This window comes from Oncorhynchus masou, chromosome 2, assembly GCF_036934945.1.
Source record: "Oncorhynchus masou masou isolate Uvic2021 chromosome 2, UVic_Omas_1.1, whole genome shotgun sequence".
Taxonomy (NCBI): domain Eukaryota; kingdom Metazoa; phylum Chordata; class Actinopteri; order Salmoniformes; family Salmonidae; genus Oncorhynchus; species Oncorhynchus masou.
Window position 1 is genome coordinate 46,602,708 of NC_088213.1, and position 16,547 is coordinate 46,619,254.

At 40.9% G+C, this 16,547-nt stretch overlaps 1 protein-coding gene across 1 annotated transcript in view; it reads left to right on the forward strand.

The window, feature by feature from the left end:
• LOC135554230 (sodium- and chloride-dependent glycine transporter 2-like) overlaps window positions 1–10,093 on the forward strand; it is a 48,432-nt gene extending 38,339 nt beyond the window's left edge. The window contains exons 14-15 of the mRNA XM_064986395.1: window positions 5,388–5,555; window positions 6,452–10,093. Of these exons, the coding sequence (XP_064842467.1) occupies window positions 5,388–5,555; window positions 6,452–6,607 (324 nt within the window). The 3' untranslated portion in view covers window positions 6,608–10,093. The remainder of the gene's footprint in view (window positions 1–5,387; window positions 5,556–6,451) is intronic.
• Window positions 10,094–16,547: the final 6,454 nt, after the last annotated feature.

The window sequence follows — 16,547 nt, forward strand, 5'->3', positions numbered from 1 at the left end:
TTGCTGCAGGAGAGACTGGTACACTTCACAAAATAGATAGCATCATGAGGTAGGAAAATTATGTAGAGATATTGAAGCAACATCTCAAGACATCGAAGCAACATCTCAAGACATCAGTTAGGAAGTTAAAGCTTGGTCGCAAATGGTTCTTCCAAATGGACAATGACCCCAAGCATAAATTCCAAATTTGTGGCAAAATGGCTTAAGGATGACAAAGTCAAGGTATTGGAGTGGCCATCACAAAGCCCTGACCTCAATCCTAGAACCGAAAAAGCGTGTGCGAGCAAGGAGAGGCCTACAAACCTGACTCAGTTACACCAGCTCTGTCAGGAGGAATGGGCCAAAATTCACCCAACTTATTGTGGGAAGCTTGTGGAAGGTTAACCGAAACATTTGACCCAAGTTAAACAATTAAAGGCAATGCTACTAATTGAGTGTATGTCAACTTCTGACCCACTAGGAATGTGATGATAGAAATAAAATATGAAATATAATCATTCTCTCTAATACATTTCACATTCTCAAAATAAAGTGGTGATCCTAACTGACCTAAGACAGGGAATTTTTTAATAGGATTAAATGTCAGGAATTTTGAAAAACTGAGTTTTAGTGTATTTCGCTCAGGTGTATGTAAATGTCCTACTTCAACTGTACCTCCTCCATCTCCTGATTTGAATAATATCTGAGGATGTGCATCATTCCCCTTTATAGTGGCTTGGGAAAGTATTCACCCCCTTGGCATTTTTTCTATTTTGTTGCCTTTCAACCTGAATTTAAATAGATTTTTGGAGTGTTTGTATCAGTTGATTTACACAACATGACCACCACTTTGAAGATGCAAAATCTTATTTATTGTGAAACAAACAAGCATTAAGACAAAAATAAACAGAAAACTTTAGCGTGAAAAATGTTCACCCCCTAAAGTCAATACTTCATAGAGCCACTGTATGCAGCAATTACAGCTGCAAGTCTCTTGGGGTATGTCTCTATAAGCTTGGCACATCTAGGCTCTGGGATTTTTGCCCATTCTTCAAGGCAAAACTGCTCCAGCTCCTTCAAGATGTATGGGTTCTGCTGGTGTGCAGCAATTTTTTAAGTCATACCACAGATTCTCAATTGAATTGAGGTCTGGGCTTTGACTAGGCCATTCCTAAATATTTAACTGTTTCCCCTTAAACCACTCAAGTGTTGCTTTAGCAGTATGCTTAGGGTCATTGTCTTGCTGGAAGGTGAACCTCCGTCCCAGCTTAAATCTCTGGAAGACAAACAGGTTTCCCTCATGAATTTTCCTGTATTTAGCGCCATCCATCATTCCTTCACTTCTGACCAGTTCCCCAGTCCCTGCTGATGAAAAACATCCCCACAGCATGATGCTGCCACCACCATGCTTCACTGTGGGGCTGGTGTCTAGGGGTGATGAGAGGTGTTGGGTTTTCGCCAGACATAGCGTTTTCCTTGATGGCCAAAAAACATTTTCGTCTCATCTGACCAGAGTACCTTCTTCCATTTGTTTGGGGAGTCTCCCACATGTCTTTTGGCAAACACCAAACATCTTTGCTTATTTTCTTCTGGCCACTCTTATGTAAAGCCCAGCACTGTGAGTGCTATGGTGGTCCTTGGAGTATCTGTATTGCTTTTTTTTCTTTAAGCAATGGCTTTTTTCTGGCCACTCTTCCATAAATCCCAGCTCTGTGGAGTGTATGGCTTAAAATGGTCCTATGGACAGATACTCCAATTTCCGCTGTGGAGCTTTGCAGCTCCTTCAGGGTTATCTTTGGTCTCTTTGTTGCCTCTCTAATTTAATGCCCTCCTTCCATGGTCCCTGCTTGGTCAACAAACCCTCTCTTGGCAGGTTTGTTGTGATGCCATATTCTTTCCATTTTTAAAAATGGATTTAATGGTGCTCTGTGGGATGTTCAAAATTTCAGATATTTTTTTATATCCCAACCCTGATCTGTAATTCTCCACAGCATTGTCCATGACCTGTTTGGAGAGCTCCTTGGTCTTCATGGTGCCGCTTGCTTGCTGGTGCCCCTTGCTTAGTGGTGTTGCACCACTTTTCCATATTTTTTTTGTTGTTGCATTGTTTTTAAACATGTTATTGTTTTCATTTCACTTCACCAATTTGGACTATTTTGTGTATGTCCATTACATTAAATCCAAATAAAAAATCTATTTAAATTACAGGTTTTAAAAACAACAAGGGGGATGAGTACTTTTACAAGGCACTGTAAGACAATTAGAAACTTATCTAGATACATGGGCTCCAATACGATGCACGAATGGTACCTTTCAGTTTGAAGCGATTCGATGCGATTCCTTTTGATTAGATGAACGAATCAATGCGATTCAGTTCGATGCTATATGATTCAATGCACGAACACTTGTTGCATTGACACATTCATTGACACATTAATTTTCTGTTTTCTAAATTAAAATCTTCTGCTGATGGAGCTCATGATCTGGGCCTCTCTGAGCAGGATCTGTCTGAGCTTACTTGTGTGTAAAGATGGTGTATACAGTGCATTTGGAAAGTTTTCAGACCCCTTGAATTTTTCCACATTTTGTTACATCAATCAACACACAATAGCCCATAATGAAACAGTGAAAACATATATTTTAAATGTTTGAAAATGTATTAAAAATAAAAATTAGAAACATAAATAAAGTATTCATAACCTAATCTATGAGACTCGAAAATGGAGTTCAGGTGCATCCTGTTTCCATTGATCAACCTTGAGATGTTTCTACAACTTGATTGGAGTCCACCATTTCATTGATTGGACATGATTTGGAAAGGCACACACCTGTCTATATAAGGTCCCACAGTTGCCAGGACATGTAGAGCAAAAACCAAGTCATGAGGTCGAAGGAATTATCCATAGAACTCCAAGACAGGATTGTGTTGAGGCAGAAGTCTGAGGAAAGTTCCTCAAGAACGCAGTGGCCTCCATCATTCTTAAACGGAAGAAGTTTGGAACCACCAAGACTCTTCCTAGAGCTGTCCGTCTGGCCAAACTGAGCAATCAGGGGAGATGGACTTTGGTCAGCGAGGTAACCAAGAACTCGATGGTCACTCTGACAGAGCTCCAGAGTTCCTCTGTGGAGATGGGAGACACTTCCAGGAGGACAACCATCTCTGCATCACTCCACCAATCAGGCCTTTATGGTAGAGTCGACAGACAAAAGCCACTCCTCAGTAAAAGGCACATGACAGCACTCTTGTGGTTTGCCAAAAGGCACCTAAAGGACTCTCGGACCATGAGAAACTAGATTCTCTGATCTGATGAAACCAAGTTCGAAAACTTTGGCCTGAATGCCAAGCATCACATCTGTAGAAAACCATAGGGCACCATCCCTACAGTGAAGCACGGTGTTGGCAGCATCATGCTGTGGGGATTTTTTTCAGCGGCAGGGACTAGAAAACAACGACCCTTAGCACACAGCCAAGACAACGCAGGAGTGGCTGAATGTATGAATGTCCTTGAGTGACCGAGCCAGAGCCCGGACTTGAACCTGATGAAACATCTCTGGAGAGACCTGAAAATAGCAGTGCAGCAAAGCTTCCCATGCAACCTGACAGAGCTTGAGAGGATCTGCAGAGAAGAATGGAAGAAAGTCCCCAAATACAGGTTTGCCAAGCTTGTAGCATCATACCCAAGAAGACTCAAGGCTGTAATCACTGCCAAATGTGCTTCAACAAAGTACTGAATAAAGGGTCTGAATACTGACCTAAATGTAATAATTCTATTTTTTTTTTCATACATTTGCAAACATTTCTAAAAAAGTGTTTTTGCTTTGCCATTATGGGGTATTTTGTGTAGATTGTTGAGAGAAAAACAAACAATTCAATCAATTTTAGAATAAGGCTGTAACGTAACAAAATGTGGAAAAAGTCAAGGGGTCTGAACACTTTCCAAATGTACTGTATGTATGTATCTCTATGGTACAGTATATGTAGTCACCTGAGCTGAGCCATAAGGGAAACTAGTGGGCATCTACCACCCACCTATCAGACCACTTTTGATCTGAAATCACCATCTCATTTTACCAGATTAAAAGAGTTTGAGCTAGTAATGTATCAATATTTATCTTTAAAAATTAGCAATGACATAGCCAATGAATAAATAGCACCATTTTAGATTTCACCCCTGTCTCAAAATGTCATAATTTAGTTTAATTTCATGGATGAACGTTTAATTCTGACGTGAGACTGTGAGAGGTAGTTGGAATTGCTACATCCCTAATAATATCAGAAAAATGCTCAACTATTACAATCTCAATCTCAATCTATCCAACGATGTCACCAACTCACCAAGCTTCTAAATCACACATGCGTAGTACTAAATTCATTCTCTGATCCTTTGATTGGATGGACAACAAGTTAGTTCATACTGCAAAAGCTTTGATTGGTTGCAGGACGTCCTCTGGAAGTCGCCATAATTACCCTTTAGGTCTATCGATGGGACTGAGGAGCCTCCTTAGCCTCCTAGGTTTTGTATTAAAGTAAGGGATGACGGCCCATGTTGACTCCAAGGCTTCCCACAGTTGTGCCAAGTTTGCTGGATGTCCTTTGGGTGCTGGACCTTGATACACACAGGAAACTCTTGAGTGTGAAAAACCCAGCAGCGTTGCCGTATTTGACACAAACCGGTGCGCCTGGCACCTACTACCATACCCTGTTCAAAGGCAGTTATATATTTTGTCTTGCCCATTTTCTCTCTGAATCGCACAGATACACAATCGATGTCTCAATTGTCTCAAGGCATAAAATTCCTTCTCCTTCATCTACACTGATTGAAGTCGATTTAACAAGTGACACCAGTAAGGGATCATAGCTTTCATCTGGTCAGTCTATGTCATGGAAAGAGCAGGAGTCCTTAAATGTTTTGTGGGGCTCAGTGTATTTGTTTCACCACATTGGAAGGTGTTACAGTGGCATTACTAGTTTGCTAGAATGTCTCTTGCAGTAACAGCTGAGCATAACTGACAACTGACACTCCTATAGCTCGAGCGTACTGCTCTCCCCAGCCAGTCCGCCCCTCTATAGGCGGTTTACAAATTACCCAGGGACCTCTGTGATGCAGAGTGCATGCCTAATCTTGTCCTCCTCTTCTTTCTCCTCTTCTTCCTTTTCCCTTCTTCACCCCTTATCCTCCTCATCTTACCCTTCTGATACTTCCTTTCCTTATCTGTTAATAGTCTTCTTCCTTTTTTTGATCACTCTCTTTCTTCCACCTCCTCCTTCACTTCCTCAGCTCACTAATTCACTCTCTTCAGTCCTCCTCCACCTCATTCACTTCTCAATCTCCCCTCCTCTCCTCCTTGATTTTACTCTCTTTCCTAACCCTCTTCTCCTCTCCTTTTTCTCCTCTCTTTCCCTGCAGGGTATCCTGGGGCTGAGTCTGTACCAGTGGAAGGTGATGACCTATGAGGACTACACCTACCCCCCCTGGTCCATGGTGATGGGCTGGCTGATGGTGGTGTGTTCTGTCATCTGGATCCCAATCATGTTTGTCATCAAAATGTACTTGGCCCCAGGCAGCTTTATGGAGGTATGTATGAGACACAATACCACACACATGTACACATGTACTGTAAGCCTGTTTGAATGTCCCATAAATACACTTCAGACCTATGCGGATCTGCTACTTTTTCATTGAAATGTCCTGGGGTAAGAAATGTTTTTTTGAACTGTAAATACTTATGTGTTTTTAGCAGATGTAAGCAACATTTACATTTTGTCTGTAGCATACAGAAGTTTTTTTTTTTGGTATTTAATACACGTCTCAGTTTGATATTGCCTGTTCTGTTGACAACTCTGAGGTTTGTATCTTTGGGGTTCTACTGTAGTATAATAATATTTCTTTGCACATCTCACACAGGTTACATAAACAAACGGTCCACACAATCCCTCCCTCTGCAATATGACCTTTCTGTCTCCTTATGGGCCCTTGTCAAAAGTAGGGCACTAAATAGGGAATAGGGTGGCATTTGGCATGCACACAGAAGTGTTTGATGTCAGCGATACATTTTCAAATGTGCAGTAAAGTGAAATATCAGCCCTGGTCCACTGATAACTGGTGGTGGATCGGCACAGGACACACAGACACTTAGAAGTCCTATGCTGTGCTTGTTGAGGTTCCCTACATCACACATTAATCAAAGTGTTTGAGCTGTGTGTGCGTGCATGTGTACGCAACTGTACTCACATACAGTAAGTCTGAGCAAAATCTCCTGTATGTTCAATCAATATTTTCTATAAAGGTTTGATGCGTTTAGACATTTCAGTGTTACGAACAACTGCCAATCCCAACATTTTCATATCTCTCAGGACGTTCCTACTGTAATTTATTCTACCCAACTCTACCATTGACCTACCGCAACTTGATTACTATTACGTTATATTTTAAGACAAGTGTGTGACTCCACCCCCCGCTCCCCTCCACAGCGTCTGAAGCTGGTGTGCTCCCCTCAGCCCGACTGGGGTCCCTTCCTGGCAAAGCACAGAGGGGAGCGCTACAAGAACATGATGGATCCCCATGGATCCAACTCCCTGGGCCTCAAACTGCCCCCGAAAGATTTCCAGCTGGGCACCTACCAGTAGCAGCCTCCACTACTACCACCACCACCACTTTAGCAGGGGCACCGGGGGAGAGAGAGAGCAGCAGCCTACCACTGCCCTCTCCTCCACCTATTCCTTCTCTTTTTCCTGTTCTCCACTTCATTTCATCTCTCCTTTCCTTCCTCTTTCCATTCAATGTGGGTGCGAGAAAAGCAAGCCAACACATCCTCCACTTTATTTCCCAGTTCTACTCTCCTGCTCCCTTCTTCTTTCTCCTCCACTCTATAGCAAAGTGGGGCTGCCCGCCTCTCCAACATTGCTTTCTCTGGCAGGCACCCATACCATACCCTGCCCTTTCTCTCCCTAACCCCTAACCCCTGACCTGAGAATGGTCTGTCCTCTGCCTCCTGCCCATGCACAGCCATTACTCCAGAACCCTTTCTTTCTGAGGGGATCTCTATTCCAAAAGAAAAATGTGTACTGTGTCACAATGTTGCAATGGCAATATTCGACTGCACATGACAAAAAAATATAATCAAATTGTATGCGTCACATGCTTCATAGACAACAGGTGTAGACTAACAGTGAAATGCTTACGGGTTCTTTTCCAACAATGCAGAATTAAAGATAAAAAAATGTAATAGAAATAGTGACAAGGAATAAATACACAGGGATTAACGTATAACAGTAACGAGATCAAATAAAATGGCCATGGAGGAACCGTACCATCGATGGGTACGAGGTAATTGAGGTAGCTTTGTATATATAGGTAGGGGTAAAGTGACTGTGGCATCAGTATGCATGTGTGAGTGTGTTATGTGTGTGTGTGCATATGTAGTGTGTGTGTGTCTGTGTGTGTTGGGGTGCCAGTGTAAGTATGTGTGAGTGTGGGTAGAGTCCAGTGTGTGTGCATAGCCAGTGCAAGAGTCACTGCAAGAGAGTTAGTGCAAAAAAGGGTCAATGCAGATAGTCCCGGTAGCCATTTAGCAGTTTTGTTCATCAGTCTTATGGCTCGGGGGTAGAAGCTGTTCAGAGTCTTGTTGATTCCAGACTTGATTGATTCCAGACGGTAACAGTGCACTGTTACTGCTTTCCGTGTGGAAGCAGAGAGAACAGTCTATGGCTTGTGTAAAGTCTTTGACAATTTTTTTATCCTTCCACTGACACCGCCTGGTGCAATTGTCCTGGATGGCAGAGAGCTCGGCCCCAGTGAAATACTGGGCAGTACTCACCACCCTCTGTAGCGCCTTGGGGTCGGGCGCCTTGCAGATGCCGTACCAAGCAGTGATGCAGCCAGTCGAGGTGCAGCTGTGGAACTTTTTGAGGATCTGAGGGCCCATGCCAAATCTTCTCAGCCTCCTGATGGGGAAGAGGCATTGTCGTGCCCTCTTCACAACTGTGTGGGTGTGTGTGGACCATGTTAATTCCTTAGTGATGTGTACACAGAGGAACTTGAAACTCTCGACATCTCCACTACATCTGGACTACTCCTTATGGAGGTGTGTGTGTGTGTTTGTGCATGCGCGTGTGTGTGTGATTGTTTTATTCTTCTATCTTTGTGTATAGTGATAATGAAAACTTCTCCACAAACAAAAAGGCACAAAAAATACAATTGACAGACTGAGAAACATCAGACTCTGATCTATGGCACATTATGATATATATAATTTTTTTGCTTTTATAAAATAGGCAATACATGTAAATTAAACTAACTGCCTAGAAATTGTGCAGTGTGTACTGACATATATATGTATATATATAGTACCCATCAAAAGTTTGAACACACCTACTTACTTAAGGGTTTTTCTTTAATTTTAAATTGGGTCAAAATCTGTAGAATTGCAGCAAACTTACTTTAAAACTGCAACATTTTCTCTACGTCCCTTTGCAGAAATTGTAGAATTGCAGGAAATTAACTATAAATCAAATTAAGTTATCCCCATCATCAACATGGGGGCCACTAAAATGTTTTGCCCTTGAGGTGGGGGTCCCCCAACAAAAAATTCAGCTTAGGGCCCCCCTAAAGACTAGGGATGGTTCTGTTGCGGGTGAAAAAAAGAACAGGTCCAATAATGTGTTTGTTTGACAGTCACTCACTTGAAGGCAAGGATGAATAAACAAGCAGGTCAGGTTTTTTTAATTATTTATGTCTCAGAGTGAATCCTTGTGTGAATCACGACTATGTACACTCCTGTATACACATTATCCATTATCTTCCAATGACAGAGAGATAGAAAGAGAACATTTTTGCGCTGTGATAGATTGTAACATTTGCGCTGGGCCAACATCTAACAATTCATATAGGGGCGGCAGATAGCCTAGCGGTTAAGAGTGTTGGGCCAGTAACTGAAAGGTCGCTGCTTCGAATCCCCGGGCTAGGTAAAAATCTGTCGCTGTGCCCTTAAGCAAGGCACTTAACCCGAATTGCTCCTGTAAGTCGCTCTGGATAAAAGCGTCTCCTAAGTGGCTAAAATGTCAAATGTAAATCTATGCGCTGCTTGGAATAGCTCTGTCCTTGTGTAGCCAATTTGATGCTTTCATTGAGGACATGGGGATTAGCTTTCTGTTTTCAACAGGATTGAACAGGAAATTAAACGTTAGAATGCTAGCTTGTGCTGTTGGTGTTCCTGTGCTTCCGTGTCTATGTATACTCTCTTCCTTCTGCTTCCTCCTCTCCTCCCTTCTCCCCCTCGCATGTCTCCTTAGCGTGCTTTTTATGTTCCTCAAAGCACTGACAAACCAGGGTTGTAGTTTACCCCGGTATTTTCCTTCACAAAGAATAACACAAAATAATAAACTTTCCATTGCTATACCTGTGGGTCAACTTTGGTCAGTAGGTCACCAAAGAGGGAGAACAACTTTTTTATCAGAACATAGGGTGCTGAAAAAATACACACAAAACAATACAAAAAACTTGCTATTTGCGTTTAGGAGATTGAGATACTGCCATTCATATCCCACCTAGTGATCCTTAATGTTTGCCAATATGTTACAAAACATCTTCAGGTAACCATTGACCTTATAGGTGTCCTCTAATAGTAAAATATTGTATGTAACTCAAGACGTATTGTCTGTCTCATATGGTATCGGTATATCCCTATTGTTATGTATGTTGTGTCTTTTTGGCACTTTATTGTGGACCTATGAATGCATAGGTTAAATGTCTAATTACTTGGGTAATGTCATTTATTTCTGTGTGTTCTATGTGAGGTACTGCTGCCTATGGATATAGATATGTGCCTCCAACAGCCCATGCCATCCTTTGGTTTGAAAATAGAAAATAGATATATAATATAAATATATGTTTTGAATTCTGTGACAGATATAAAAAGATATTTAGCATATACAAATATATGTGAAATTAATTATTTATTTAGAAAATCATCAATCATTGAGGCCCTACCTCACATTTTGTATTTATGTATAGAAATGCAGTTGGAGTACAGTATCTTTGCCAATAATAATAATATATCGCTATTATATCATGAAATGTATAACCTATAAATCTATAAATGTTATTGTTTTCAACTTGAAGTGTTGTGTGGCTTTTTTGGGAGACGACATTCACCAGTATCCAAAAATCTTTATGTTTAATTGCTCAAATTCACTTTTATAACTGCCAACATCTGTTGTTTAAATTCCACAGACAAGAACAGCCATGAATTATAGTTTGTATTTCAAGTGAAACTATCAATGAAGCTGACATGCAGATTTCAGTAATGGAACTCAAGCTACCTTCGTTCACCTGCTGAATGTACTGCTGGCCACATGGTGGCGCTATAGACAGTGGACAAGTTTGTATCTCTTTCTCTGTCCTTCTTCCTCTCCACAGCTATCTCTCCAACTTTCACGCTTAAAAATTCTAAATATCTCATTTGAGCGTGACTGTGCCAAGGCATGTACATCTAAAGAAAAATAAACATATGATCAAAGGTGAGGAAATTAGGGGCTCTCTTCAATCCGCATCACTGAAGTTAAGCTTTACAGCGTGCTTCATAATTGAAAGGCAATGTTTCCCCTTTAGTAGAGACTGCATTCACTGTAAACTCTGCATATCAGCTCTTTTGGAAATTACCGTACCGGAATCTGTAACGCTTCAGCTTCAGTCAGCAGCAAAGAAGTGACTTGTTTTGAAAAGCGGAGAATCAGAAATGCTGCAGATGTTTATTGAGCTATTTCTGTCCTCAATGTCACTGTTAAAAAATCAGCTTAATAAGGAGTTGTTTGTATTCAAAAGCAAGGAAAACATCTGTGGTGATGTTACTGATATTAATACTACATTCTCCAAATTGCAGAGAATACGGATCTCTGAAATCCTCATGTCTTCTTAATGGGCAATCTGGGATTCAACAACAACAAAGCAGCACCCCGCCACTCTTTTGGACTGAGAGATCAGGCTGGAGAAACATAACCTCTCAAATTTATAGATGGAGTAATAGATGTAAATCTGTACAGTTTCAAACAATGGCGTAAAACAAGCTTCTATTTTGGGTTCTGTTGGGGTAAAACAGTTAGGCCTAGATTAGGGGCTCTATTCAATCTGTAAATCTGAAGCATTACAGATTTCTTAATAGAAAATGTGAAGGTAAAATTCAGATTGAAATATGCAGCATTTACTGTGAATGCAGTCTCCACTAAAGCGGATTGTATAGAGGTCTCAATCAGGTCAAACGTTACCCGGCGATGGCTGACACCTGCATGCATAGCTGATGTTTTGGCTGTGTCTGAGGTGTAACTGTGTTGAAGCTGTCAAATCGGTGAGCAGCTGCTCTTCATCATTGCCATGAAGGCACACCCGTCCCACTCACGTTAGAAGTTCAGAATGAGAAAGTGTAGGCTATATAGAAATAATGACCCTCAAATTGAAATCATTAAACACAATTATAAGGACTTCTATCAGCCTAATCGAGGTGTAGATTACATCTCACATTCTAGTGTTCAATTTTGTAAACAATCCCAGATTGCCCCTTTAATCTGTGGATTAGTCATTTATGAACACGTGCACAGGTAATAACCTTTTTTCTACCTATACCACAGGTCTCTTAGGTACAGTGCCTTGCGAAAGTATTCGGCCCACTTGAACTTTGCGACCTTTTGCCACATGTCATGCTTCAAACATAACGATATAAAACTGCATTTTTTTGTGAAGAATCAACAACAAGTGGGACACAATCATGAAGTGGAACGACATTTATTGGATATTTCAAACTTTTTTACAAATCAAAAACTGAAAAATTGGGCGTGCAAAATTATTCAGCCCCTTTACTTTCAGTGCAGCAAACTCTCTCCAGACGTACAGTGAGGATCTCTGAATGATCCAATGTTGACCTAAATGACTAATGATGATAAATACAATCCACCTGTGTGTAATCAAGTCTCCGTATAAATGCACCTGCACTGTGATAGTCTCAGAGGTCCGTTAAAAGCGCAGAGAGCATCATGAAGAACAAGGAACACACCAGGCAGGTCCGAGATACTGTTGTGAAGAAGTTTAAAGCCGGATTTGGATACAAAAAGATTTCCCAAGCTTTAAACATCCCAAGGAGCACTGTGCAAGCGATAATATTGAAATGGAAGGAGTATCAGACCACTGCAAATCTACCAAGACCTGGCCGTCCCTCTAAACTTTCAGCTCATACAAGGAGAAGACTGATCAGAGATGCAGCCAAGAGGCCCATGATCACTCTGGATGAACTGCAGAGATCTACAGCTGAGGTGGACTGCAGCTGATCTACATCTGATTGTTGTCCATAGGACAACAATCAGTCGTATATTGCACAAATCTGGCCTTTATGGAAGAGTGGAAAGCCATTTCTTAAAGATATCCATAAAAAGTGTCATTTAAAGTTTGCCACAAGGCACCTGGGAGACACACCAAACATGTGGAAGAAGGTGCTCTGGTCAGATTAAACCAAAATTGAACTTTTTGGCAGCAATGCAAAACGTTATGTTTGGTGTAAAAGCAACACAGCTCATCACCCTGAACACACCATACCCACTGTCAAACATGGTGGTGGTAGCATCATGGTTGGGGCCTGCTTTTCTTCAGCAGGGACAGGGAAGATGGTTAAAATTGATGGGAAGAGGGATGGAGCCAAATACAGGAAGAAAACCTGATGGAGTCTGCAAAAGACCTGAGACTGGGACGTAGAGTTGTCTTCCAACAAGACAATGATCCAAAACATAAAGCAAAATCTACAATGGAATGGTTCAAAAATAAACATATCCAGGTGTTAGAATGGCCAAGTCAAAGTCCAGACCTGAATCCAATCGAGAATCTGTGGAAAGAACTGAAAACTGCTGTTCACAAATGCTCTCCTTCCAACCTCACTGAGCTCGAGCTGTTTTGCAAGGAGGAATGGGAAAAAATTTCAGTCTCTTGATGTGCAAAACTGATAGAGACATACCCCAAGCGACTTACAGCTGTAATCGCAGCAAAAGGTGGCGCTACAAAGTATTAACTTAAGGGGGCTGAATAATTTTACACGCCCAATTTTTCCGTTTTTGATTTGTTAAAAAAGTTTGAAATATCCAATAAATGTCGTTCCACTTCATGATTGTGTCCCACTTGTTGTTGATTCTTCACAAAAAAATAAAGTTTTATATCTTTATGTTTGAAGCTTGAAATGTGGCAAAAGGTCGCAAAGTTCAAGGGGGCCGAATACTTTCGCAAGGCACTGTAGTTTTATCTACCCTAGAAAAACACTCCATTAATAAGTTTAGTACTGTCTTCATGGCAAACCAAGTGTATGGGCTGCAAGAGTAATTCAGGATAATTTACAAGTGTAGACGGATAATCATAATTTTCCCACCTTCTAGAATCATTGACAGGTGGCACCATTGAGGTGGCAGCGTTGAAATATATCCAGGTGCGACAATGGGCTATGTTGTGGCTGTACTAAACTCATGAAGCATTTATAAATTATATTCTTCAAGAATCAATGGTATTATTGGCCTATTATTATTTGAAAATGATCACCTGTAAATATTGCATATTGTATTATAACTACTTCAGCATGCATCCTTACTTCCTTGAAGCAATCACCAGTCTCACAAGCCTGGATGGATGAAAGCCCAATTTCCACCCATTTGCTTTCACCAAACTCATAATGTCGGATCTCATCAAGGGTGCGGTCTAGAAGGATTGACTCTTTGATGTTTCTGAACAGGGCTTGTATCCTCTATGCTTTCAGTGTCATTCTTGCTTTAACATTCTAACCGCAGCAGTCTACCCTGCTTTCTTGCCCTGACTTTGTTTTACCGTCAGTTAAGTTCTCTGGGATGTCAGTGAGTGAAGACACGTGGGCCATACTGTGCACGTCGCTGCCAGTAGGTCTGCACTTTTGACAAGGAAATCCTTCATTCTTAATCTTAGGAGTTTAGAAGGTCAACAGACCTTGAAGAACATCCACCTTCGCTCACAAAATGTATATAGCCGGCCTACTTGCAATATTGATGAATTTAGTACATTGTGAACTCTCTCACTACATTTTACTCCTGATAGGAATATATTTAAATGAATTTTATATTGAATATCTTATCACGCCCAATTGGAATTTGAGGTGGTTTATATTTAAGTTCATAATTCTGTTCATTTGCATTAATGGCCAATCATCAGTTGCTACAGTACATCCTTTTTGGACTTAATTAATGATATGTACCCATTGGTTCTTGAAGAATATAACTTATAAGTACCTCATAAGCTTAGTTCAACTGTCTTACCCCATCAGAACCTGACATATAAGCCTGTTTCACTCCCATGTTTGTAAACAAAGTAGATGTAAACAAACACTGTATACTCTTAGGGCCCAATTCAAGCTCACCCGCATTAGCCGACATCCACATAACTGATGTTTTGATGGTGTCGGAGATGGAACTGTGTTAGAGCTGTCAAATCCACAAGCGGCTCCTGGCATTATACCTAAAGCGGAGAGAGTGAAGGAAAAGCAGCCAAAAGCCTTCCAGGTGAAGCTGTTTGAGAGAATGCCAAGAGTGTGCAAAGATGTCATCAAGGCAAAGGGTGGCTACTTTGAAAAATCTCAAATATTTTGGATTTGTTAAACACTTTTTTGGTTACTACATGAGTCCATATGTGTTATTTCATAGTTTTGATGTCTTCACTATTATTCTACAATGTAGAAAATAATGAAAATAAAGAAAAACCCTTGAATTAAATAGGTGTGTCCAAACTTTTGACTGGTACTGTAGTGCAATGATTTTTCAATTTGAGAGTAATTATTTCTATATAATTAGAAAGTGCTTGATGGATCACTCTCATTAGAGGACAAAACAGAAAAATATTCTGATTGTCACGGTCGTCATAGTGAGGAGACCAAGACGCAGCAAGGTAAGCGAACATAACTCTTTAATTAAAGAGAGAACACTGAACAGAACGAAACAAAACTAACCATGAAGCAATATGTCTAGTGCAGAACAGGCAACTAAACATAAAATAACAACCCCGGTCCCCAATCAGAGACAACAATAAACAGATGCCTCTGACTGAGAACCAATCTTGGCAACCATAGACATATAAACACCTAGACTAGTTAAACCCCATAAACATACAAAAAACCCTACACAATACAAAAACTACACAAACCACCCTTGTCACACTCTGACATAACCAAATAATAAAGAAAACAAAGATAACTAAGGTCAGGGCGTGACACTGTTAAAACTGCAGTTATTCACAATAAACTGATAGCTCTTAAAATAAAGATTGTATAATAATTCTTCATTCTGAACTTCTCATTCTGAACACAATATATTTTGATATTGTGAATGCATATTGTAAATGTGCCTCGCACATAGGCAACGATGCATCTGTTTTGGTAAACAGCTGAGGGATGGCTGGAGAACCATTATCAACTTCAAAGTTGGAGCTATAGATACAAGGACTGACCCAATGTGAGAACATTGCCTTTAAAGGTGCATTTCTGAAAAGGGGCAATCCGATTGAAAGCCGGACTTAATCCGAGAAATTACTTTTAAATGGAGGCGTATTGTTGACCAAGAGTTTGGTATATACAGTGGGGCAAAAAAGTATTTAGTCAGCCACCAATTGTGCAAGTTCTCCCACTTAAAAAGATGAGAGGCCTGTAATTTTCATCATAGGTACACTTCAACTATGACAGACAAAATGAGAAAAAAAATCCAGAAAATCACCCTGTAGGATTTAAATGAATTTATTTGCAAATTATGGTGGAAAATAAGTATTTGGTCAATAACAAAAGTTTATCTCAATACTTTGTTATATACCCTTTGTTGGCAATGACAGAGGTCAAACGTCTTCACAAGGTTTTCACACACTGTTGCTGGTATTTTGGCCCATTCCTCCATGCAGATCTCCTCTAGAGCCGTGATGTTTTGGGACTGTTGCTGGGCAAAACGGACTTTCAACTCCCTCCAAAGATTTTCTAGGGGGTTGAGATCTGGAGACTGGCTAGGCCACTCCAGGACCTTGAAATGCTTCTTACGAAGCCACTCTTTCGTTGCCCGGGCGGTGTGTTTGGGATCATTGTCATGCTGAAAGACCCAGCCACGTTTCATCTTCAATGCCCTTGCTGATGGAAGGAGGTTTTCACTCAAAATCTCACAATAAATGGCCCCATTCATTCTTTCCTTTACACGGATCATTCGTTCTGGTCCCTTTGCAGAAAAATAGCCCCAAAGCATGATGTTTCCACCCCCATGCTTCACAGTAGGTATGGTGTTCTTTGGATGCAACTCAGCATTCTTTGTCCTCCAAACACCACGAGTTGAGATTTTACCAAAAAGTTATATTTTGGTTTCATCTGACCATATGACATTCTCCCAATCTTCTTCTGGATCATTCAAATGCTCTCTAGCAAACTTCAGACGGGCCTGGGCATGTACTGGCTTAAGCAGGGGGACACGTTTGGCACTGCAGGATTTGAGTCCCTGGCGGCGTAGTGTGTTACTGATGGTAGGCTTTGTTACTTTGGTCCCAGCTCTCTGC